This window comes from Microcaecilia unicolor, chromosome 1 (assembly GCF_901765095.1).
Source record: "Microcaecilia unicolor chromosome 1, aMicUni1.1, whole genome shotgun sequence".
Classification (NCBI taxonomy): domain Eukaryota; kingdom Metazoa; phylum Chordata; class Amphibia; order Gymnophiona; family Siphonopidae; genus Microcaecilia; species Microcaecilia unicolor.
The window spans coordinates 347,722,695-347,749,240 of record NC_044031.1 but is presented as its reverse complement, the minus strand read 5'-3'; the positions used below and the strand labels follow the sequence as shown (position 1 = coordinate 347,749,240).

At 48.3% G+C, this 26,546-nt stretch overlaps 1 protein-coding gene across 1 annotated transcript in view; it reads left to right on the top strand.

Moving 5' to 3' along the window:
* The window catches only part of LOC115474075 (polycystic kidney disease protein 1-like 1), an 889,490-nt gene extending 876,790 nt beyond the window's left edge, over positions 1 to 12,700 (top strand). Inside the window, exon 34 of the mRNA XM_030209391.1 lies at positions 11,682 to 12,700. Coding sequence (XP_030065251.1) covers positions 11,682 to 12,426 — 745 coding nt within the window. The 3' untranslated portion in view covers positions 12,427 to 12,700. The remainder of the gene's footprint in view (positions 1 to 11,681) is intronic.
* The last annotated feature ends 13,846 nt before the right edge of the window (positions 12,701 to 26,546 follow it).

The window sequence follows — 26,546 nt, the reverse complement described above, 5'->3', positions numbered from 1 at the left end:
CTGGGCCTTCTTGCGACTGGCCCGGTACCCCTGGGCTTCCAGGGTTTTCAAGAGGTAAAGGGTAGCTTCTGCACAGTCCGTGTACGTTTCACGGGCCACCAACAGATCATCCACGTATTGGACGACCGGCCCATACTCGTCCTGATACGTCTTCAGGTCCTGAGCGAGTTGGTCGCCGAAGAGGGTGGGGGAGTTCTTGAAACCCTGGGGGAGTCGTGTCCAGGTAAACTGCTGCTTATTACCAGTCTGTAAGTCTTCCCACGTGAAGGCAAACAACTTCTGGCTGTCGGTAGCAAGGGGGATGGAGAAGAAGGCGTCCTTCAGATCAATGACACTGTACCACTTGGTCTGGGATGGCACTTGGGCTAGGATGGAGTATGGGTTTGGTACGAGGGCAACTATGTCGGCTACCTGGTTGTTGACTTTCCTCAGGTCCTGGACGGGTCTGTACTCGGATGTTCCTGGCTTCTTAACGGGCAACAATGGGGTGTTCCATGCGGATCTGATTGGTTTAAGGACTCCCTGTTGAAGGAGTTTCTGTAGATGTGTGTGCATACTATGCCGGGCTGCATAGGGGATGTGGTATTGTCCTTGGTTGACAACTTGAGCATTTGGTTTGAGCTCAATCCAGATGGGGATAGCGTTAACGGCCAGTCCTCCGGGGTTTACTTCTGCCCATACATTGGGCACTTCATCCATTATGGCTCGCCGCTGCTGGGCAAAAGGGGTATTCTGGTCGTAACGGCAGTCGCCAGGCCCTACAGTCGGGGGAGCATGTAGTCTCCATTCTTCTCTCACTGGACAGATAAGTGTTACTGGCCGATCTTCAAAACGAGCTTCCACTTCACCCGTGGTCTTGAACTTCAAGGTGGCCTGGAGCTTACAAAGTAGGTCTCGACCAATCAAGGGGACGGGGCATCCAGGGATGTGTATGAACTGATGAGACACCATCGTCCCTCCGATCTGGACTTGGCGCTCCTTGAGGAGGGGGGCTGCAAGGGATTTCCCGGAGGCTCCCACAATTGGTATAGTCTCTTTCGTGGCTGGGGCTATAGCAGTGGTGATAACAGAACGTTGGGCCCCTGTGTCTAGTAAGGCCTTCATAGACTCTGTCCCCACCCGAATTTCCACCAGAGGGTCAGTGGGGACTCTGCCCTCCCGGTCTCTTCATGCGGTACTGTCTCGGGTAGCCTCCATAGCCATCTGCCATTCCCTCCGGTCATCCCGTCCCCTATCTCTTCGACCCCGGCTCCGGCCTTGTCTGGGGGCCCCTGCGCGGTTGTCCGTCTCCTCCTCTCTGGGCCGGTCCCATGGTTCTTCTTCTCTCGGGTGGTCCCGTATTTCCTCTGGGCAGTCAGCCCACCAGTGCCCTTCTTTTCTACAATTTGCACACTGGTTACGTCCTATGGGGGACCGCGTCCCTCTTGTTCTCCTGCCTCTCCCCTTTGGTCTAGACCTCATCCGTTCCTCCAGCACCGTGGCCAACACATCTGCTTTCTCCCGCATCCGCCTGGTTGATTCCTTTCGGGCCTCCGTCTTCTCTTCCTGATCGCGATATCCGAACACGCGATCAGCTATAGCTTTCAGTTGGCTGAGGCTCATCCCTTCGAACCCTTCCGTCCTCTGTAGCTTCCTTCGTATGTCCGGTGCTGACTGGCTAACAAAACTCATAACCACGGTTGGGAGGTTCCTGGGGTCTTCGGGGTTTATTGGGCTGTGCCTTCTGAATGCCTCCATAAGTCGTTCAAGAAAGTCCCCTGGACTCTCGTCCTTTTGTTGGACTACACTGTGAATTTTTCCCATATTGGTGACCTTCTGCTTCCCCTTCTTTAAAGCGGCCAAGTACGCCTGCTGGTATCGGCGGATAGAGGTTTGGCCTTCAGCGGTTCGATAGTCCCACACAGGGGCAGCGATGGGCGCCTCCGTCTCTATTAGGTTCTGTAAGTTGGCATGGGTGGGGTTCGCATCCCGGACAGCTTGCTCCATATTTTGTTGTAGAAGGCGGCGTTCTTCGGTGGTCAGGATGTGGGCGCTCAACTGCCTAAGGTCTCCCCAAGTCGGATTATAACTGTATATAATGCCTTCCACCAGCTCCACCAACTGCTCGGGTTTCTGGTCGTAGGACGGCCCATGCAATTTCCAGTTATACAAGTCAGCACTTGAGAAGGGAACGTGGCTATAAACTGTCGATTCAATGGGCTGGCCCCCCCCTTCCGCCGGGTTAGGGGTATAGGTGGTAGATTGTCGAACTGGGAATAAGTTAGTGGCTCCCCCTTTCCTGCTCGAAGGAAGGGCACTGCGTGGACTCGATTGGGGGAACCGAGTAATGTTCTTCACAACTCGTTTACTCTTCCGTATGGTTGCGGGGCCAGGTGACTCAGGTGAGTCCGGACGGGACGTCTCTCCTGCATCTGACTCTGACCCGGAAGCCTCAGCGTTATCCGGGCCCTCCTCCAGGCTCGCGATGTCGGGGTATATCGGGGCATACGGCGGTGGCGCGATGTCGTCTTCGTATGCTTCCGCCGTAGCAAGTATCGGGGCCTTCGGGAGCTTCTTTTCGGGCAAACCCTGAACTTTCCCTAGGGTTTTCTTTGGGGGTTTCATTCTAGGAAGTGTGTTGGTCGTACTGGGCGTGGCTCCTACCTTACCAATGGTAGCAGGGGGCGTGGTCTCAGTGGCTTCAGCGCTAGGGGCGGTGGGCCGTATGGGGGCGGTCCCTGCGGCCTTCTGAACGGCAGCGGTTGCCGAGCTTTGGAGAGCGAAGGCATGGGTCGGCAGGGTTCTGAGCTTAGTTTTCCGGCCCTTTCTCTGCTTTACCAACATGAGGGCGGCCTTTTCTACCTTCCGTTGGGCCCAAGCCGGCGGGTCCCGGACTACATCCAACCACGCTTCTATGTATGGAATGTCCTCGGGACAGCCTGGGTTTCCCTCAACTATAACAATATTCATGACCGCCGCCACTTTCTCATACTCGAATGACCCTCCCGGGGGCCATTTGGCAATTCCTAGCCCTGGCCACATAAATTGACATCTCTGTATCATCCCGGCCCTGCTACATTTATCTAGGTCGAACACTTCGCTAAAGTGTTCCGTCATTAAATCTAACGGTGAAGACCCACCCCCGCCCATCCTAACCTGAGTGCCAAAGGACAGGTGACGGACAAAGGGGGAAAGGGGCGGTGGAGGAGTAAGGGGTCTCGTTCCACCAGACACAAAAGGGTCAACACTCGGCCTGACCAGGACGCGGTCGCCCGGCCTGGAACTGCAAGCCCAATCACACACTTTCATACGTCACAAGAAACCCTCCCATTCGCCGCTCGGTTTCGTCGTCGAAGCCTAGTGAGTTTCGGGACCTAGTCGTATACCAATAGTCCGTATTAGTCACTGGCTAAAAGAGGGTGATCACGCCTCTTCTTCGGTCCTTACTGGGCCGGTCACTACGTAGAGTATACTCGCCTGTCCGCCGGGGTCGCAGGCCGCGCCGTCGTACGCTTCTCCCTGAAATAGAAAAGGTGCCTTGTCGGAACCACGCAGCCCCCTCTACAGTCAGGCAGAGTTGATCGGCCCTCCTCCGGGAGATGGACGCTGAAATCAGCGGTGGCCACTCACCACCTCCTCGGGTGGGAATCGATGACTCGATCCGACCGCAGTGGGGGAGGGGAAGAATATAATCCGATTCCCCTTTCTACTTCTGTCCCATCTGGGTCGCCAATGAAACAGGTGGGAAATCAGGAGACGAAAGGCAAATTTTGGTTCCAAACAAGGCAACTTTATTGCTAGCAAGTGAACAGTACCGAGTAGTCTCGGGACACTGTGTGTCATAAATCATCTGACACTTACATTTATACTTCCCTACTGGGCCTGCGCATTTGGCCCCTTACACGTCACAACTGGCATGCGCAGTAAACATTTGTAGTTCTTACAGTACAAAATTGTAGTCCCAGTACGCACTCACGTCATAACACTGAAATGATACTGGCAGGAAAAACGAAACTTAGCAGCTTATTCGTCACACACACACAATGCTCCTTTCTAGCACAGGAGATAAGGTTCGGCTCAGGAATGCAGGGGGTGTCAGCACCCTCCAAGGTCGCGTTGCTACATGCAAGCTGGTCTTGTATAGGCCTTGCAAACTACTGTTACAAGCTATAAGTCTAATAATCCTGCATTCTGTCCTTACATTAGTAAACAGCAAACTTCTTTCGTTAGTAAACAGTAAAACTGGATAAGGCACAAATGTCCAGTGCAGTAATAAAGTATGGCTAAACAGCCAAAAGCAGAGGTAGAGTGCATAAGTATAAGTCCATCAGTAGGCACAAAACATGAGGTTGTTCTGTTGTTCAGTAGTATTCCGGTAGTACTCATAGTATTCGAGTAGTATCCGGCGTTCCACTCCTTCAGTTACAAGCATGTGAGTTTTGTTTTTCTGTATGTACATTGAAGTAGTCTGGTAATCATGTTAGTCCACTTTAAAGGTAATAAATAGAAATAGAAATAAGACAAAAGGAAATAAGGCGACACCTTATTTTGCTTGTATTACTTTAATACATTTTTTGACAAGCTTTTGATGGCAGAACCACTTTCTTCAGGACAGATAGCTGGGTGGACATGATATAAATAATGTAGGCCTTCAGCCTTTCTGAGCTGTCTCTAAGAATACATTGTAAATTAAGATGAATGTCCTTATATAATAGATATTTTATTTAATAAAACATGATGAATGTACTAAATTGCCAGAATGTAAAGGTGCTAAATTGATGCCATAGTTCAGAGCTGTTAGAGCAGGTCAGAGGCAGCTTTTGAGCTGTCCTAACTTGGCTACTGAATATTGCCAGTACCCACATAACTGCCGGCTCCTTTCTAAAGCTGCCCCCTTTACCGCCCCAACCTGCCCATTTTTTAAATGAGTGGTTAGAGATGATATTCACTGGTACTGCCTGGTTAAGTGCTGCTGAATATTAGTAGTTGGAAGGCCATAGGCACTTTTATCAGGCTAACTACCTGCTTAAATAGCTCTGAATATCAGCTGGATTAAATTTTGTGTTTTTCCATTTGCCATCAGTAGTGTGTGCTCTCTTGAAAGAATGTGCTCTATTTGCAAAGAGTCTGTGCTCTTTCCGAAAGAATCCATAGTCATTCCCGATGGTGTAAACCATCATACATGCACAAATAATGTGCACGCACTATCTGAAAAGTGTTCACACTCGTTCAGAAGAGCAAGCACTCTTAACAACGTTGCTGCATGACAACATAAGGAAAAACAACCTGAACAAAAGAAACATTCCTGGAAATGACACAGGAAATGATACAAAATTAAAAATTTCTGGCTCCACATCCCAGCAAGCTAGTGAAGAAGAGTCAGGGGGCTCCAATTAAATTTGATGTGAGCCACCACAGGCCTTGCAACAAAGAACATTTGTTAGAAAGTAGGGTCAACGAAAATGGAAATTGTATAGCTCTAAATCTTGCCAGTTAATACTTCCTTAAACATCATTTTTACCACCTGGCAGTGCTATTTTGGAAGCTTCCTTAAAAAACGGTGGCTTTGCTAATCAAATATGATATGCCTCTACACAGAAAACAGAGAATGTAGAATTGTGCATTTAAACACTGTGGTCAGCATTGACCTGAAAGGCTGACTGCAGTATTCAATTTTATAACTGGATATTCAGTGCTGGACTATAACCTTGCTGTGTTTACAATCAAAGCAGTTTACATATTATATACAGGTACTTATTTTGTTTGTGGTGTAAGAGAAAATTAGGTTCTTACCTTGGTAATTTTCTTTCCTTTAGTCATAGCAGATGAAGCCATTACGTATGGGTTATGTCCATCAACCAGCAGGGGAGATAGAGAGCACTCAAACTTTCACAGTGCCCTCTTGGCCAGCTAGCTCCACTGCCTCTTCAGTATTTGAAGCTTCCAAAGCAGTATGGCAAACCGCAATGGGAATCACAAGAGCTTTCCTCACAGCGAACGATGGCCCATCACAAGGGCATGAACTCATAAAGGAGGGAATAAACTCATCCTCCTTATTGTATAAGTGGAGGGGAACACACGCGCCTCCTGGAGGGAATCACACATCCTCCCAACACACTGGAGGGAATGAACTCATCCTCCTATTTATAGAACTGGAGGGGAACACACGCGCCTCCTTGAGAGAATCAACACATCCTCCAAAAAAAACATGCTGGAGGGAATGAACACATCCTCCTAAATTTAAACTGAACATGAATCCTGAAGATTGTTTTCCAACTTTCTCCCAAGGAAGGAACTTCAGGAAATTAGAACAGAACCTGAAAAACAGATTCACAGCATACAGACAATCATACAGGGAGGGCTCATGGCTTCATCTGCTATGACTAAAGGAAAGAAAATTACCAAGGTAAGAACCTAATTTTCCCTTCCTTGTCATCAAGCAGATGAAGCCATTACGTATGGGATGTAACAAAGCAATCCCTAGATAGGGTGGGAACAAGCCACACCACGCGCTAGCACTTGTGCACCAAAACGCGCATCCCTCCTGGCAGCCACATCCAGCCTGTAAAGTCGGGCAAAGGAGAGCTTAGAAGCCCATGTTGCTGCACTGCATATCTCTTGAAGAGAGAGTGCTCCAGTTTCAGCCCAAGAGGAAGAAATCGCTCTAGTAGAATGTGCCTTAAAGGCTACAGGCGGAACCCTGCCGGCCAGCAGATAAGCTGAAAAGATAGTTTCTTTGAGCCAGCGGGCAATAGTGGCTTTAGACGCTGGAGACCCTCTGCGAGAACCGGATAGCAAAACAAACAGATGATCAGAAGTCCTGAAAGAGTTAGTAACTCGCAGATACTGCAGCAGAGTCCTGCGCACATCCAAAAGGTGCAGCTGCCCAAAAGATTCTGGAAACTCTTCCTCTGAAAAAGAGGACAAGAAAATAGGCTGGTTTAGGTGAAAGGCTGAAACCACCTTAGGCATAAAGGAAGGCACGGTCCGAACCGTGACTCCGGACTCTGAAAATTGCAGAAATGGGTCTCTACAGGACAGCGCCTGGAGCTCTGACACCCGTCTCGCCGAGGTAATGGCCACCAGAAAAACAGCCTTCAGTGTCAAATCTTTCTCCGATGCTCGCCGAAGCAGCTCAAAAGGAGATGCCTGCAGGGTTTTCAAAACTAGCCCCAGGTTCCAAGCTGGACAGGGTGCTCGCACTGGAGGTCGGAGCCGAAGCACCCCTCTAAGAAACCGTGCCACATCTGGCTGAGCAGCCAAAGACACGCCTTCCACCTTACCACGAAGGGAGGCCAACGCTGCCACCTGCACCCACAGGGTGCCAAGCCTTTTTGTACACCTTCCTGCAAAAAGTCCAGAATCGGCGAGACAGGAGCCCGCATTGGAGCAATGGCTCTGGAAGCACACCAAGACTCAAACAGGCACCAAATCCTGGCATAAGCCACGGAAGTGGACCGCTTGCGGGCTTGCAGGAGAGTGGAAATAACTTTATTGGAATAACCTTTATCCCTCAATTGCGCCCTCTCAATAGCCATGCCGTAAGACCAAAGCGGCCGGCGTCCTCCATGGCTACCGGTCCCTGAGTCAACAGGTTCGGTACCAGAGGTAACGGCAGAGGAGCCTCCAGGAGCATCTGTCGGAGGTCTGCATACCAAGGTCTCCTTGGCCAATCCGGGGCGATGAGGACCACTTCTCCTGGGTGCAGCCGTATCCGCAAGAGCAGGTGCCCTATCAAGGGCCATGGGGGAAACACATAAAGTAGACCCAGAGGCCAGGGTTGAGCCAAGGCATCCAACCCCGCCGAGCGAGGATCTCTCCGTCTGCTGAAGAAGCACGGGACTTTGGTATTGGCACTTGTCGCCATTAGATCCATCACAGGCTTGCCCCATTTGGCACAGATCTGCAGGAATACTTCGGCTGCCAGATTCCATTCTGCTGGATCAATCTGATGCCTGCTCAGATAATCGGCCTGCACATTGCTCTGACCTGCAATATGAGCTGCCGACAGACACTGAAGATGCAGCTCGGCCCAGTGGCAAATCAGTTTGGCCTGCGCGGCTAGTGCTCTGCACCTTGTTCTGCCTTGTCGATTTATATAGGCCACCGTTGTCGTGTTGTCCGACATCACTCTGACAGCCAATCCTTCCAGGGTCACTTGAAAGGCCAGAAGCGCCTGAAACACCGCTTTCAACTCTAGGCGGTTGATGGACCACTCCGACTCCTCGGGTGTCCATAGACCCTGGGCATGCTTCCCCTTGCAGTGTGCGCCCCAGCCCTTCAGGCTGGCATCTGTTACCACTAGGCACCAAACGGGGAGCGTCAGCGGCATTCCTCGCCGCAGCATGCTGTCCGAGAGCCACCACTCCATGCTGAGACGGGCCGCAGGGACCAAGTAAGTCTGCATTGGTAATCCTGAGAAATAGGAGACCATCTCCGGAGTAGGGAATACTGTAGAGGTCTCAGGTGCGCTCTCGCCCAGGGTACCACTTCCATCGTGGCTGTCATCGATCCCAGCAGCTGGACAATGTCCCAAGCTCGCGGGCGGGGCATCCTCAGGAGCAGACGGACCTGATTCTGAAGCTTGCACCGCCTTAGCTCGGGTAGGAACACATAGCCCGAGACTGTGTCGAACCTGGCCCCCAAAAACTCTAGAGATTGTGAAGGGGACAGGTGACGTTTGGCCATATTGACGACCCAGCCTAGAGATTGCAGTACTGAAACCACTCTGGCTGTAGCTTGTAAGCTCTCTGTTGCAGAGTCTGCTCTGATGAGCCAGTCGTCTAGGTACGGGTGAACCCTGATACCTTCTCGCCTGAGAAAAGCAGCTACTACCACCATTACCTTCGAAAAGGTTCGGGGAGCTGTGGCGAGGCCAAAAGGCAAGGCCCTGAACTGGAAATGTTTTCCCAACACCGCAAACCTCAGAAACTTCTGGTGCGGGGGCCAAATCGGTATGTGCCTTGCTCGGCGGGAGGCACCGGGGTCACTGCCCCTAACTGAATCAGACCTTGTAAAGTCTCCTCCACCGCCGCCCGTTTGACGGCAGAACCGCATCAGGACTCCACAAACACGTCTCTTACTGGGGCGTTGAATTCTATTCTGTATCCATCTCTGATCAGGTCCAGAACCCACTGATCTGAGGAAATCTTGGCCCACTCCTCGACAAAGAGGGAAAGCCGTCCTCCGATGACAGGCATCGAGGAGAGGGCCGGCGCACCATCATTGAGAGGGTCACCCCTGAACTCCTGGTCTTGAGCCACCGGCTGCGGAACGCTTGTCCGAGCGAAAGGAGTTCCTCTGCTGACCACGGGCATGTGAAGTGAACCCAGCAGAACGCCCCGGGCGGTACCTTCTAGCTTCACGGAAGCGAGGTCTGTACGAAGAGTGGACCGCCTGGCCCTTAGAGGAAGGCCTCTGCCTATCTTCGGGCAAGCGCTGGGGTTTTGGATCACCCAAGCCTTTCATAATTTTCTCCAACTCCTCACCAAATAGGAGAAATCCTTGAAAAGGCAACTTCACCAACCTTTGCTTAGAGGCCATGTCCGCTGCCCAGTGTCGTAGCCACAGACAACGGCAAGCCGCCACTGCTACTGCCATTTGTTTAGCCGAAGCTCTGACAAGGTCATAAAGGGCATCAGCCAGAAAGGACAAGGCCACCTCCATCCGCGGAGCCACATCCAAGAAGGGCTCCGCTCCATCTCCGGGCTGAGCCACTGCCTGTTGCAGCCAAGCTAGGCAGGCTCTCACAGCATAACAGCTGCATGCAGACGCCCGAACAGTGAGACCTGCAATTTCAAAGGACCGTTTCAATGCTCTTTCCAGCCTACGGTCTTGAACATCTTTCAGGGCAACACCTCCTTCAACAGGGAGGGTAGTTCTCTTTGTCACCGCAGTGACTAGGGCATCCACTGTAGGCATTTGAAAACGAGCCATATGTCCCTCACGCAGAGGGTATAACTGCCCCATAGCCCTGGAAACTCTCAAAGGTCCCTCGGGGTCAGCCCACTGAGCCGAAACAAGCTCTAGGATGGATTCATGCAAAGGGAAGGCCCGAGCAGCTTTCTTGGTACTAGCCATCCTGGGATTACCCGAGGAGGCCATGCCACAGGATCTTCAATCGAGAGGGCCTGCAGGGTATCTGAAATAAGCGCTGGCAGCTCATCACGGTGGAAAATCCTCACCGCGGAGGGATCATCCAGATCCTGTGGTAAATCTGCACCTGACTCTGGTTCCTCAGACCAAGAACGTCTGTCAGAGTTCCCCGAATCCTCACACCCCGACCACGGGGGGGGGGGGGGGGGGGGGGGGGGAGAAAGGTGCACCACAATCTGAAGGGGAATTAACCCTTCTGCGCTTATCTTTAGGCCAAGCATCCGGGAAAAAAGCCTCACTGGGCAGTCCCAGGCCAGAATCCATCGGGGGGGCAATCAGAGGAGCCTCAGGTGACCCTTGAGGAAGGGCTCTTTTCATCATTTATGCTTTATGCAGCAAAAGCACAAAATCCGGGGAGAAAATCTCACCCTGGGCACCCAAATCCTGTCCGGTGCTAGCCACTCCTGAAATAACCTCATCTCGAGGTGCCCCACCCGGCTCAGGTCTCTCCGTGTCCACGGAGGCCGCGCCATGCGGTGTAAGCAAAATGGCGCCCGCTGCCAGCTCAGAGCAGGAAGAAACATCGCTCGCCATGCTCGGGCCGGCTCCTACGCCAGTACAGCACGATTTACAGAGCCCTGCTGCTGATTTGCGCTTGCCACAAGTGGAACAGCGCTTTACATTGTCCGCAGCCATCGCCGAAAAACGGCGGTAAAATCCAAAATGGCGGTTTCGCGCCAAAATCGCCCCGATCGCAGGCCCACCCCGGAGGAGTTGGAAAACACTCTTACCTCAAAGGATCTAGTGTACAACTACGATCCTGCTGAAAATCAGGTCAAAAAACCTCTGTTCCAGCGTCTCTGCATTTAAAAACGCGACGCGACTTTTTTTTTTTTTAAGCTGTGAGGAAAGCAGAGGTATTGAAGACTCCGGAGGCTCAGATGAGTGGGAAAGGCAGGGAAAGGGCGAACCTATATGCCTGCATCCACTGTTGGTGGGTAAGGCAGGGAAAGGGCTAACCTATGTGCCTTTAAAGTGAAGCTGCTATAGCCTCCAACACCCCGGTTAACAACTGGCAAGCCAGGAACCACCTCCCGGCAGATTTTTCTGGAGCTCGAACAAGCTGCAGCCACCCTGCTAAGGGAGATAGAGAATACTGAAGAGGCAGTGGAGCTAGCTGGCCAAGAGGGCACTGTGAAAGTTTGAGTGCTCTCTATCTCCCCTGCTGGTTGATGGACATAACCCATACGTAATGGCTTCATCTGCTTGATGACAAGGAATGGAGGGTTAAGTGACTTGCTCAGAGTCACAAGGAGATGCAGTGGGAATTGAACCCAGTTCCTCAGGATCAAAGTCTGCTGTATCAGCCACTATGCTACTCCTCTACTCCTGGGGCTGAGTTTAAGGTGGTAGCAAGTCAGGACTGAACTTGTCCTAATTTGGTCAAATAGCTTCACCCCCAGACCACTTCAGCACATCAGTCATGATTTTCATTGGGATGTGTGTTTGTATGTGTTGGAAGAACTAGTGTTAACCAAAATAATCAAAGGCAAGCACTGTTATAACGAATATGAGTTATTTTCTCTTTTCAATACTCTTTGTTCCAGGTACCGACTTGAGTCCAAAACATTTCAAGAGCTTTCACTGGAGTGTAAAAGTAACTCAACTAGGGATGCTTTCAGTGTTGCAGGTGACCAAAACACAAACGAATTTCAGTCATCCAGCAGCTGTGATGATTGTCTGCAGGTGGAATTATTCTCTGAATCATCTCAGACAAAAATGTCAAAGAGCTTCATGTCAGACAGCAGCTCTCATAGTCAATGCAATGTTAGCCCAGCCTACTGTAACCTGCAAAAAATGGGAGATGCCATTATTCATGGGGCTCCATGTTTAGAAAAGCAGTCTGCAGAGTTACAAAAGCTGAAAGCTAGACCATGCAGCCAGTCCCGCTGTGCTTCTACCAGTGTAGCTGCAAGCTGCAAACCCCTCAAGCGGTCCCAGACTGCAATCAAGCCTATTCATACCGTGACTTCAGGGATGTGCCCTCAAAGTGACTGCTACAGGTATGCATGTCATAGTTCAGACATTGAGTGCTATCGTGAACTTCAACGGACCCAGAGTGGAATCCTGTTGTCAAATGCTATAGATTCCAGCGAAAATAAACAGATGAAAAATAAAGGAGAATATGAAGAACAAAGAACAGTGAAACAGAAGTCCAGATCCAGAAAGAAACTTCAGAACACAGTGTGGAAGAACAAACAGCAAACAGCAGTGACTCCAGCTGCAGCAAAGCCAGAATTATACAATTGCAATTGCCAGGATCTCCCAGGGTCCATTAGGCAGTGTTGGTAATTAAATGGTTAAAATATAGAAAAAAAATACTAAAGTGACAAAATATGTCATTGATTCTTTTTAAGTTCTGGTTAAAATAGCCATCAAGCCATCATAAAGTGTTTTCATTGCTTCACTGTTCATTACCATGTTCATTTTCTGCTATACCTAAGCACATGACCTAGCTGAGCAAAATTTGGCCATCCAAGTTTAGGATTAGTTTCAGTCAACTGAAAATTGGTTGGCAAGATTTGGACCTTCTATTTGTTACTCAAAGTTACCTGATTAATGTAGATACAGTGGTGGAAATAAGTATTTGATCCCTTGCTGATTTTGTAAGTTTGCCCACTGACAAAGACATGAGCAGCCCATAATTGAAGGGTAGGTTATTGGTAACAGTGAGAGATAGCACATCACAAATTAAATCCGGAAAATCACATTGTGGAAAGTATATGAATTTATTTGCATTCTGCAGAGGGAAATAAGTATTTAATCCCTCTGGCAAACAAGACCTAATACTTGGTGGCAAAACCCTTGTTGGCAAGCACAGCGGTCAGACGTCTTCTGTAGTTGATGATGAGGTTTGCACACATGTCAGGAGGAATTTTGGTCCACTCCTCTTTGCAGATCATCTCTAAATCATTAAGAGTTCTGGGCTGTCGCTTGGCAACTCGCAGCTTCAGCTCCCTCCATAAGTTTTCAATGGGATTAAGGTCTGGTGACTGGCTAGGCCACTCCATGACCCTAATGTGCTTCTTCCTGAGCCACTCCTTTGTTGCCTTGGCTGTATGTTTTGGGTCATTGTCGTGCTGGAAGACCCAGCCACGACCCATTTTTAAGGCCCTGGCGGAGGGAAGGAGGTTGTCACTCAGAATTGTACGGTACATGGCCCCATCCATTCTCCCATTGATGCGGTGAAGTAGTCCTGTGCCCTTAGCAGAGAAACACCCCCAAAACATAACATTTCCACCTCCATGCTTGACAGTGGGGACGGTGTTCTTTGGGTCATAGGCAGCATTTCTCTTCCTCCAAACACGGCGAGTTGAGTTCATGCCAAAGAGCTCAATTTTTGTCTCATCTGACCACAGCACCTTCTCCCAATCACTCTCGGCATCATCCAGGTGTTCACTGGCAAACTTCAGACGGGCCGTCACATGTGCCTTCCGGAGCAGGGGGACCTTGCGGGCACTGCAGGATTGCAATCCGTTATGTCGTAATGTGTTACCAATGGTTTTCGTGGTGACAGTGGTCCCAGCTGCCTTGAGATCATTGACAAGTTCCCCCCTTGTAGTTGTAGGCTGATTTCTAACCTTCCTCATGATCAAGGATACCCCACGAGGTGAGATTTTGCGTGGAGCCCCAGATCTTTGTCGATTGACAGTCATTTTGTACTTCTTCCATTTTCTTACTATGGCACCAACAGTTGTCTCCTTCTCGCCCAGCGTCTTACTGATGGTTTTGTAGCCCATTCCAGCCTTGTGCAGGTGTATGATCTTGTCCCTGACATCCTTAGACAGCTCCTTGCTCTTGGCCATTTTGTAGAGGTTAGAGTCTGACTGATTCACTGAGTCTGTGGACAGGTGTCTTTCATACAGGTGACCATTGCCGACAGCTGTCTGTCATGCAGGTAACGAGTTGATTTGGAGCATCTACCTGGTCTGTAGGGGCCAGATCTCTTACTGGTTGGTGGGGGATCAAATACTTATTTCCCTCTGCAGAATGCAAATAAATTCATATACTTTCCACAATGTGATTTTCCGGATTTAATTTGTGATGTGCTATCTCTCACTGTTACCAATAACCTACCCTTCAATTATGGGCTGCTCATGTCTTTGTCAGTGGGCACACTTACAAAATCAGCAAGGGATCAAATACTTATTTCCACCACTGTACTTAGTATTGAAAATTAGAATCTGACCTAACCACAACTCCATCCACTTTGAGGGTGGCTAAATAGCCTCTTGTTGAAAGTAGGTATCTAGATCTTGCTGCTTTGCAAAGTGAAAATCCCACCCCTCTGGGATCCAGATTGCTAACATTACATCCTGCAAAACAGGTGCTCTCATGCATCATAATTTCTCCATCCATAGAGATATAGAACAAAAGATAGAACAAAATAGTACATTGGTTCCCTCACCCTTTTTTTTTTTACTTGATACAGGAGAGGAGGATAGCAATAGAAGGCATAAGAACATAAGAATAGCCATATTGAGGCAAACCAGTGGTCCATCTAACCCAGTCAGTGTCCTGGGTTAGGTGGACCTGTTGGGGGCAGCTTTACAGAGACTGGAGATTCAGAGTTAGGCTTTTGCTATAAACGACACTTTATTGTGTTTTTGCTAAAGAAGCTATAACTTGTAATAGTTAGCTGAACTGCTGAAGCTTGCAAAAAGGACAGTTTGCCTAGAGGATGCAGGTGCAACCAGATAACAGTTATAGCTTGTGCTGAGTTTCGCTTCTGCCATATGCTTATCAGTATATTCCTTTGGTCTGTGTAATGAAAATGAACTGTGTGATAAGTTTCGATTTCCTGACTTTTGTGAACTCAATGCGCATGACTGCTGATAAAACCTGTAAATGTTAGTGGCAAATGACACAGGGCACGCAGTGTTACTGAGCCACTCAGCTGCGTCACTGCTAGCAATAAAGTTTTCTTGATTCGGATCCGTTGCCTCGAGCCTCTTGATTTACTTGCTAATATCCAGTTACAGACCAGTGGTCAATCCAGAATCCTAAATAGTAGCAACATTCCATGCTACCAATCCCATGGCAAGCAGTGGCTTTCCCCATGTTTATCTATGGACTTTTCCTTCAGGAATTTGTCCAAACATTTTTTAAACTCAGATACACTAACTGCTGTTACCACATCCTCCGGCAATAAGTTTCTTATTGCTTTCAAGATCTTTGACTTTGGATACGCAACCGGCTGGCGGTATGTGTTGCAATGTAAAAATCCACTGCACTAACCACTAGGCTATTCCAATTATGCCTTAGCTATATATTTATGCAGCCTTACATTGGTGATAAGGTAAATTATGTTACCAGAGTCTAAATTTATTGCACTAAAGATACATTGATGCAATTCTTCATTTTCAGTGATTTGATTGCTTCATTATTTGATAATTGCTCTGCGGGTTGTGTGTATTGCTATAATAAAATTACACTTTTCAAATAGTCAAAGTGATTATATTTGGATATCATGCCCCACAGCAAATCATCTGTGTGTACAGAACATATGCCATTGGCAAAATGCAGTACATTGAAAATTGGAATATGACAGCAGATAAGGCACAGAAGTCCATCCAATTTTATTCCTAATGCAATCAAATCAACCCAAGCTGATTTCTGCCCTTCGCTTCATCAATTTACAGCTCAGGATAGCTTTGTGTTTATCACAAATTTTCTTGAATTCCATTACTGTTTGTCCCTTCATTCCTGGGAGTCTGTCCCATGCTTCCACCACCCTTTCTGTGAAAAAGCAAAGATACTTACCTGTAGCAGGTAAATCCACTACTTATTTCTAGGATAAGCAGCATAAAATATATTGTGCTGTTTTGGGATCTTGCCAGGTACTTGTGACCTGGATTGGCCACTGATGGAAACAGGATGCTGGGCTTGATGGAACTTTGGTCTGTCCCAGGCTGTTAATTCTCACGTGTGGGTGACTTCATCCATGGCACCTGGTGCAGAACACTTTTTCAATGTACTATTTCTTTAAGAGCTCGTGGCAGCGCTCCCACTACGCATGCATGAGTGCCTTCCCACCCACAGTGAGAGCGCGGGACCATAGCTATACAGAACAACTCCAAGGGGAGATGGAATAGAATATGAGAATTAATGGCCTGCTCTCCTCAGAGAATACATGTTACATTTTTGTTCATTTTTTCTCACATGGGGTAACCCTTAGCTACCTGGCTTACTGAAAAACAACAACAGTAGGACAATAGGAACTCACAATGGTGAGTTCTTATTCGAATTAACCTGAAACTATATACAAACTGTGTGAGAGTGCAGCCTGGAACAGAACAAAAGTGGCCTAGGAAGGTGGAGTTGGATCCTAGACCCCAAACAAATTATTCAGAAATGTCTGTCCAACTATCACGTCAGGTATCTTGCTCAATGCAATAGTGAGATGTGAATGTGCAGCCTTGCAAATCTCAAGTGGGCTGATCTCAAGTGGGCTACTAACCCTGCCGTGGTTCTGACATTATGAGCCTTGACATGTCCCTCAAGAGTCAGCCCAAGTGAAAGAAATGCAATCCACCAGCCAATTGGAGATTTCCAGATAGTGACCCCCATCCTGTCGGGATCAAAAGAAACAAAAAGCTGGGTGGACTGTCTGTAGGCCCTAGTCCGCTCCAGGTAAAAGGCCAATGCTCGTTTGCAGACCCAGATGTGCAATGTGTTTTCACCAAGATGGGCATGAGGTTTGGAAGAATGATAGACTGATTCAGATGGAACTCCAATACAACCTTAGGAACTTAGGATCCGTGCGGAGAACTACTCTGTTATGATGAAATTTCATGTAAGGTGGATCCTCTACTAAGGCCTGAAGCTCGCTGACTCTGTGAGCTGAAGTAACAGCCACCAAAAACAAAACCTTCCAGGTCAAGTATTCAGCGAACAGGAATCGGAGCTTTCATCAGCTTTCATCAGCTGGGTGAGGATGACATTGAAGCCCCATGACACTGGTGGAGGTTTGACAGGGGTCTTTTTTTTAAAGTAAACCTCTTATGAAGTGAACAACTAGAGGCTGTACAGAGATGGGCTTACCTTCTACATGGTGATTTCACTGAGGTGAACCCTTAAGTCTTAAGACCAGACTTGGAAAGGTGCCTAAGGTATTCAAGCAGGGTCTGTGTAGGGCAATAAAGAGGATCTAGGGCCTTACTCTCATACCAGACAACAAGACCTCTCCTGGAAGCCAGCAAAACCCTGGAGACATCCTCTAGAAGATGCAAGGAAGCAAATTCTAAGCTCTCAACAGAGACTGAAGGATGGGATGCAGAAGAAATCCCTCATTCTACAGAAGGTTTGGAAAATACTCTAATCTCCAAGGTTCTTCGAAGGATAAACCCAGAAGAAGAGGGAATCAAATCTGTCTGGGCCAATATGGGGCGATTAGAATCGTCGTTCCCCGGTCTTGCCTGAGTTTCAGCAGTCTTCCCCTTGAGAGGAATGGGAGGTTACGCATACAGAAGGTTGTTCCCCCAATGGAGGAAGAAGGCATCCAGTGCTAGTCTATCATGTGCTCTGAACCTGGAACAGTACTTAGGGTCCACCCTGCTCAGTCTGTCGGCTAGGCTGTTGGATTTGCCCACCAGGTATGTGGTTCTGAGAACTATCCTGTTCTGGGCAGCTCTTTGCCACATCCATTCGGCCTCCTGACATAGAGTATGATCCAGTACCCCCTCTGCTTGTTGCAACCTGATTGTCCATTTGAATGAGTACAATTTGGTTGTGCTCTGAAAGCCTTTAGAGCACTCCAGATTACCCTTAGCTCCAGAAAGTTGATGTGAAGGTCTGCCTCTTGAGCTGACCAAGCGCCATCTTTCATCAGCATCCTCTGGGGCTGAGGAATTTTAAATGGAAGTCCCACAGTCAAATTGAATCAAATTGTCCAACAGAGTAGAGATTGAACCAACTCTGATGTCACTCAGATGACATCCACTAGGTTCTTGACACCACTGGAAATCTAGGGTCCACTGGGCAGTTCTCATGTGGAGCCGTGACAAGGGAGTGACATGCACAATAAGAGGCCATTTGGCGTAGCAACCTCAACATTTACTGAGCTGTGACCTGCTGGCCGTCTTGAACCCGAGTGACAAGTGCAGGGCTCCAGTGAATTCCAGTTGCTGAACTAGGAGCCGATAGGACTTGGGGTAGTTTTAAACGAACCCTACTAGCTATAGCACCTGAATAGTTCTCCGCATGGACTCCTGAGCACTGTCCTTTGACATGCTCTTCACCAGCCAATCATCCAGGTAGGGAAACACATGAACTCACAGTCTGCTTAGCAATGCTGCAACTACTGCTAAACATTTAGGTGAAAACTTGGGAGTTCATGTGAGGCGAAAAGGCAACATGTGGTAATAATGTGTTTCCAGCTGAGATCTGAGATACTTCCTGTGACCTGGAAGTATCAGGATATGAGTGTAGGCATCCTTTAAGAGCACAGCCAATCTTGAGCCTGAATCATTGGGGGAATGGTGTCCAGGGAAATTATCTTGAACTGTTCTTTGAACAGGAATTTGTTCAGGACCCTTAGGTCTAGGATGTGATGCATCCTCCCTGTCTACTTTAGCACAAGGAAGTACCTGGAATAGAATCCCTTCTCTTCTTCCCCTGGTGGAACGGGCTTGACCACATGGGCCTGTAGAAGGATGGAGAATTCCTCTGCAAGTACCTTCTTGTAATGAGAGTTCTTGGAGGGCAATTTTGTGATTTGTGACACCAATATTAGGTGTAACCGAGAGAGTGTGGTTTTTTTATGAGGTCCACAACCTTCTCCGCCTTCTCTCCAAAAAGATTATCCTCCCCAAACTCTGCTAGACCACTGGGTCCAAGTCAGAGACACTCAGTGATGAGAGTCTGTGCATCACTATACTTTGGGCAGAAATCCTGAGTGCCACTTCAAAAGTATTATAAGCGCTTCAGGCCAGGAACAGGCAAAGAGATTCGGCTTGCTCTGGTGAGAGAGAATCTGCCAAATCAGTCATACTTCACACCAGGTTTCGCAAGTTTATGTAGAGCTAGAATGACTATATATAGGATATGAGCATTTTCCGCTCAAAGGATACCAGAGTTTGAGCTTTTCTGCCTGGGGGCACCAAAACAAAGTCTCTGGAACTTCTGACCCATTTGTGCATGGATTCCACCAACAAAGAATGATGAGGCGACTGTGACTTATCAAACCCATGTGAACTCTGGTGTCAGTCTTCTTGGGGAGGACAAAGACTGACAGAGGGGACTTCCAGTTGTTCTTCAGCAGAACAGCATGCAAGAGGAGAGTCGTAGTCCAGTACCTCACACATATCATCTGTCTCCAAATGAATGGGGATGGTAGCCACCATATCCTTCACAAAAGTTGAGGAGAGGCTCTCAGGTGGAGATTTTTACCTTTCCTCTGGTGGGGAGGGGTCTGATGGTATGTTGTAAGACTCTTCCAGGAAGTACCTTGGATGATGCCCATGAGTACTCCATGAATTCATGGGAGGGCTGAGACTGAGCCTGCATTGAGAACGAGGAACTAGGTTCTTGCTTGGAATGGCTTTGAGTTGCAAACTCCACTCATGGGCAATTGCAGATGCCAGTACCGCATACGGCACCAGCATCAGCACTGGAGACCTCACCGCAGGCTGAGGGCCCTGCGAGGCAGCAGAAAGGCATGGTTGCACCCTTGATGCCAATGCACTCTACTGAAGAAGCCCTGCCAAGTGCTCCTGGAGCATGGCCTGGATGCACTCATCAAGGGTCGACATTGGGAAAAGCTTGGGATGTCAGGTCAGAGGCAGCCTGCTGAACTGCTGGAGTCATCTCGGGTACCTGGTTCCGGCTGCATAGAGACCCTCGCGTCCGCACCTCCTTACATAAATATTGCCATACAGAGACAGACCAAAGGTCCATCAAGCCCACCATCCTGTTTCCAGTACCTGGGAAGATCCCAAAAAAGTACAATACATTTTATGCTGCTCAGGGGTGTAGCCACGGGTGGGCCTAGGCCCACCCACTTTGGGCTCAGGCCCACCCAGCAACGGTGCACGCTGCAGGCCTTCTTTCCCTCGGGCCCTCCCTCCCCTTCGGGCAGCGCCGCAGTCTAACTGTATAGCAAAGCTGCACGGCATCGGGTCCGTCCTGCCGCTACGCTGCTGCCCTCCGCTCCATTGTCATAATCTTTGTCTTGCAGAGTTGTTAGTTCTTCTGCTGCTTATCTGCAGCGGATCCGCGCGCTGCCAGGGCTGTCTGTTGCTGCGACTGCTTCCTCTGCGCTGGCCCCACCTCTTCAGAAAGAGTATCAGAGAAGTCAAGGCCGGCCAGCCGGAAGGAAGCAGTCGCAGCAGCAGACAGCCCTGGCAGCGCGCGGATCCACTGCAGATAAGCAGCAGAACTAACAATTCTGCAAGACAAAGATGATGACAATGGAGCGGAGGGCAGCAGCGTAGCGTCAGGACGGACCCGGTGCCGTGCAGCTTTGCTGTACAGTTAGACTGCAGTGCTGCCCGAAGGGGAAAGAAGGCCTGCTCCCGAGGATCCCGCTGTTTCCGTTTTTTACCTTTTGCCTGCAGCCAGCGTGTCAGTGAGTGGTGGCTAGAGAAAGGGAGGAAAAAATCCTGCAGCATGCTGGCGGGCAGGTGGTTGGTTGGTTTGTTTGTGTGTGTGTGTGGTGAGGGGGGGGGGGGTCGGGGAGAGACAGGAGCACAATTGGGATGAGGGAGTGGGACAGGGTAGAGCTAGGTGGGGGGAGGGACGAAGAGATGCTGCAAGGGGAAAGAGAGGGAGAATTGTTGGATATGGGTGGGATGGGGAGAGGGAGGGAAAGGGCTTGAGAGAAAAAAACATCTTGGACATGGAAGTGGAAGGGAGGGAGAGATGAGAGGGGAAATGTTGAACATGGTATTGAGGTGAGGGAAAGGAAGGATGGAGAGGTGGGTGGAGGGGGTAGAGAGAGATGTTAAACCAGGGGCTCAAGGCAGGGAGAAAAGTTGGACATGAAGGTGGAGGAGCGGAAAGGAGAGATGCACAAGCGGGGGAGGGGAGAAAGAGGGAAGATGGATCCAGGGAGAGAAGATAGACAATGGATGGTAGGGAAGAGAAAGGGAAAAATGCTGGACAATGGGGGAGGGGAGAGAGATGGGACAGGAAGATGCTGGTGGTGGGAGGTAAAAGGGATAGAGAAATATCAGGCTACGAGGGTGAGGAGGGTAGAAAGAGGGAACAGATGCTGGGCTGGAAGGGTGGGAGGAGGGAGACACTGGGAATGGTGGAAAGCATGGGGCAGAGGCCCAGGGAATGGAGATGGTAAGGAAAAAATGAGAAAATAGTGATCACAGGGGGTAGAAATATGGTAATGGCGCGTAGATTGAAGATGGAAGGGAATGGAAGGCTGAGAAGGAGAAAGATGGGGAATGGGAGAGCTAGTGGGTGAAAGGAGATGGAAATGTGATAGATATCTGAAAAGTAAAAAGAAGGAAAAGAGTTAGAAAGAGGATGAAATTTGAGTGTACAGAGACAGAAAAGAAAAAAAAAAAGAAAGGAAAGAGCTAAAATGGAAGGATCAATATTTCAGAGGTAGGTGTAGTGAGGAAATTAAACGACAGGAGAAAAAAAGACAAATGGACAACCGCTTGAAGAATTAGCAGGAGACAGACAGGAAAGCGGGAAAGAGAAATTGGAACCAACATGATGGAAAAATAAAATGTCCAGACAATAAAGGTAGGAAAATCATTTTACTTTGAATGTTTTAAATGGAATATGTTAACTTTGGGAAAAGTGCATAGCTGATATCTTTTTATTGTGTTAAGTAGAAAAGGAAATGTGCTTTTGTTTTGTTTTGGGGTTTTTTTTTTCTCCAGTGTTGCAGTACATGCTGAGATTCCCAGTTCAATTTTGTCTATATATTTTTATTTCTAATTTGTGATCCCTTGTTCTGTAATTTGTGAGGGTGTGTCAGTGTGACTTTAATGGCAGATGAGGAGATTGGAGAGGAGAGGGAATTGGGGGAGGGGCTTTATTTTCTGCCCTGGTCACCAGCATGGCTAATGGCAGCCCTGACCCTTGCTGTAGCTAGTGGGGATTCCCAAGCCCTACTAGCTGGGGTCTCTTCTGAAGCTGGCCAGAGATGCCTTCTACTGAGCTTGGCAGATGGGGGCAGCATCCTGGAGCCACTGACAACTAAGCATGTATTGGGTGCTGGCATCAGTGGCTCGAGGAGTTGTTGCTGCCTACTGGGCTTGGTGGAGAGGAGTTATTATTATTGTTATTATTATTATTATTATTATTTGTAGCATTTGTATCCCACATTTTCCCACCTATTTGCAGGCTCAATGTGGCTTACATTTGCCGTAGTGGCAATTGCCATTTCCGGACTACAGAGTTGCACATGGTTTTACAATCAAGTGCGTTCATACATAGTAGAAGAATACATTGTGATCTTGCATTATGTGTCAGCATTATGTTGTTGCTCAGGTATCGACATTAGGGTGAGAGTGATAGTGTTTGGCAGTGAGGTTAGTCAGCATTATGTGGTTATATAGTAATCGATTTTAAATTAGAAATAGTATAGTTTGTTCATTAAGAGCATTGAGGTTACTCGGTCGCGTGGTTAGGTCGATCCAGTCTTATTCTTCATTCTTATTGTTTAGTAATTAGGAAGGTTGTTTATTGTATGCCTTACATAGTAGATGACGGCAGAAAAAGACCTGCATGGTCCATCCAGTCTGCCCAAGACAAACTCATATGTGTATACCTTACCTTGAATTTGTACCTGTCCTTTTCAGGGCACAGACCATATAAGTCTGCCCAGCAGTATTTCCCGCCTCCCAACCACCAGTCCCGCCTCCCATCACCGGCTCTCGTACAGACCGTATAAGTCTGCCCTCCCCTATCCTCGCCTCCCAACCACCACCCCCTCTTCCCCCCAACTGCTTCGCCACCCAATTTCAGCGAAGCTTCTGAGGATCCATTCCTTCTGCACAGGATTCCTCTATGCATATCCCACGCATGTTTGAACTCCGTTACCGTTTTCATCTCCACCACCTCCCGCGGGAGGGCATTCCAAGCGTCCACCACCCTCTCCGTTAAAAAATACTTCCTGACATCTTTCCTGAGTCTGCCCCCCTTCAATCTCATTTCATGTCCTCTCGTTCTACCGCCTTCCCATCTCCGGAAAAGATTCGTTTGTGGATTAATACCTTTCAATGCCTTCTTGAATAAGTCAGTTTTCAATAGTCTTCGGAAGATAGTTAGGTCTTGTGTTGATTTTATGGTCTTCGGAAGTGCGTTCCATAGTTGCGTGCAAATGTAGGAAAAACTGGTTGCGTATATGGACTTGTATTTTAATCCCTTGCAATTGGGGTAGTGGAGGTTGAGGAATGTGCATGCTGATCTTTTTGCGTTCCTAGCAGGTAGGTCTATAAGGTCTGTCATATAGGGCGGAGCTTCCCCTTGTATAATCTTGTGGACTATGGTGCAGACTTTGAACGCAATGCGTTCTTTTAGTGGAAGCCAGTGAAGTTTGGCGCTTTCATATTTTGCTTTCCCGAATATGAGTCTGGCTGCTGTATTTTGGGCTGTTTGAAGCTTCTTAATGATTTGTTCTTTGCACCCTGCGTAAATTGTATTACAGTAGTCTAGGTGGCTTAGCACCATTGATTGTACTAGGCTGCAGAATGTTTCTCTTGGGAAGTAAGGTTTGATTCTTTTAAGTTTCCACATGGCATAAAATATTTTCCTTGTTGTATTTTTCGCATGGTCTTCTAGTGTGAGATTTTGGTCAATTGTAACTCCCAAAATGTTCAGGCTATCAGAGACCGGGAGAGTATAGGTTGGAGTGTTTATAGTATTGTTTTTATTTGGGTTGTATTGGGAAGATAAAATGAAACATTGTGTCTTTTCTGCGTTTAGTTTCAATTGGAATGTGTCCGCCCATGAATTCATTATTTGGAGGCTGTGTTGGATTTCTTTTGTAATTTCAGTTAGGTCATGCTTGAATGGGATGTAAATCGTGACATCATCTGCATAAATGTATGGGTTGAGACCTTGGTTGGATAGCGATTTAGCTAGAGGTGTCATTATTAGGTTGAATAAGGTTGGTGACAACGGCAATCCTTGTGGAACTCCACATTCTGGTGTCCATGGTGTTGACGTTTCTGATTTTGAGATCACTTGGTAGGTTCTAGTTTCTAGGAATCCTTGGAACCACTTTAGTACGTTTCCTCCAATTCCGAAGTAGTCTAGGATGTTCAAGAGTATTTGGTGGTTGACCGTGTCAAACACGCTGGACATGTCGAATTAAAGAAGCAGCACACTGTGTCCAGTTGCTATTAGTTGTTTGAATTTAGTTATGAGGGTGGTTATCACTGTTTCCGTGCTATGGTTGGATCTGAATCCTGACTGTGATTCATGTAGTATTGCGAATTTGTTTAAGTAGTTTGTTAAATTGTACAGCGCTGCGTAACCCTAGTAGCGCTCTAGAAATGTTAAGTAGTAGTAGTAGTAGTAGTAAGTTGTTGTGTTACCATACTTTCCATTACTTTGATAATCAGGGGGATGGATGCCACTGGTTGATAGTTGGTTGTGTCGTTTAATTTTTTCTTTGGGTCTTTGGGTATCGGTGTGAGTAATATGTTTCCTTTGTCTTGGGGAAGAGTCCCTGTTGTAACATGTAATTCAGGTGTGTCGTGAGTTCTGTTATGAAGCGTTTGGGGGCGGACCTTACTAGATAACTGGGACAGGTGTCCAATTTGGAGTGGGTTTTGGAAAATTTGTTGATTGCTTGAGAAATGGTGTTTTTGGTTAGTAGATCGAAGCTGTTCCAAATTCGATCCGCTGGGTATTCACCGGGGGTTGGATCCATGCAGTCCATAAATTTATCGTGGTCAGTGGTATTAAGTGGCAACGTGGACCGTAATTTTATGATTTTCTCGTTGAAGTACTTGGCAAGGTCATCTGCCGTTGGGATGTCTGTACTGGTTGTTGTAATTGGTGTGGTGTCTATTAGTTTATTTACGAGTTGGTATAGTTTGTGTGTGTCTTTGTAGTTAGGTCCTATTTTGGTTCTATAGTATGCTCTTTTGGTTTGCCTTATTGTGTATTTGTATTTTCTTTGTTGTTGTTTCCATTCATTTAGTGTCTGCTCGTCTTTCCTTTTCTTCCACATCCGTTCAAGTCTTCTAACCTGTGTTTTTAGTATTTTCAGTTCTTCATTGAACCAAGGTATTGGGTTTTTTCTTCGTGTAGTCTTTTGTTGTAATGGTGCAATTTTGTCTAGTGTATTCTTACATCTGTCGTCCCAGTTTTGAAGGAAGTGTTTGGAGTCTGTTTGTGCTGTCCATTCGTCACTGTAGATCTCTTGCCAGAATGTTTCAGGGTCAATTTGGCCTCTTGTCATATAGGTTGTGGGGTCTTGTTTGGGTTGTGTGCCTTTTTTCCGCCATAGTAAGTTAAAGTTTAGTTTATAGTGATCTGACCATGGTATCTCTGTCCACTTTGCAGGGCCGGTCCAACCCAGTAAGCGAGGTAAGAATGGCAGGAGGGTGCCGACCTCTGGAGGGCGCCGCCACGCCATGTTGACCCTCGCCACTTACCTCAGCTCCCAGACCCCAACAGCAGCCCTGCCTTCGGTTTCCTGCTCCGGTACCCGCGCCACCCTAGGGCATTTAAATCTTATATTTAAATTTACCTCTGACGTTGCAGCAGCTGCGCAGCATCAGTGAAAGTGCTGCTGCCCGACGTCTCTAGCTTTCTCTTCGCTCGTTCGTTCCCTTCTCAGTGTCCCGTCCTCGCAAGGAAATGAAGTCAGAAGAAGGCGGGACACTGAGGGAACGAACGAGCAAAGGGAAGGCTGGGAGACGTCGGCAGCAGCGCTTTCACTGACGCTGCGCAGCTGCTGCGACGTCGGAGGTGAATTTAAACACAAGATTTAAACCAGAGAAGAGGGTGGGCAGGTGGACATGGGAGCGGGAGGGCAGGGGAGAGAGGAGCATTGGTCGATGGACATGGATGGGAGGACAGGGCCCAGGGAGACAGGAGAAATTGCTGGACATGGAGGGGAGGGAGGAGAATTGCTGGATATGGATGGATGGTGGAGGGAAGGGGAGAGAGGAGCATCGATGTACAAAGATGGGCATGGATGGGAGGACAGGGCCCAGGGAGACAGGAGAAATTGCTAGAAATGGAGGGGAGGGAGAAGAATTGCTGGATATGGATGGATGGAGGAGGGAAAGGGAGAGAGGAGCATCGATGGACAAGGATGGACATGGATGGGAGGACAGGGCCCAGGGAGAGAGGAGAAATTGCTGGACATGGAGGGGAGGGCAGGGGAGAAAGAGGAGAATTGCTGGATATGGATGGATGGATGGAGGGAGGCAGCCGGGGAGAGGAGAATTGCTGGATATGGATGGATAGATGGATGGAGGGCAGGG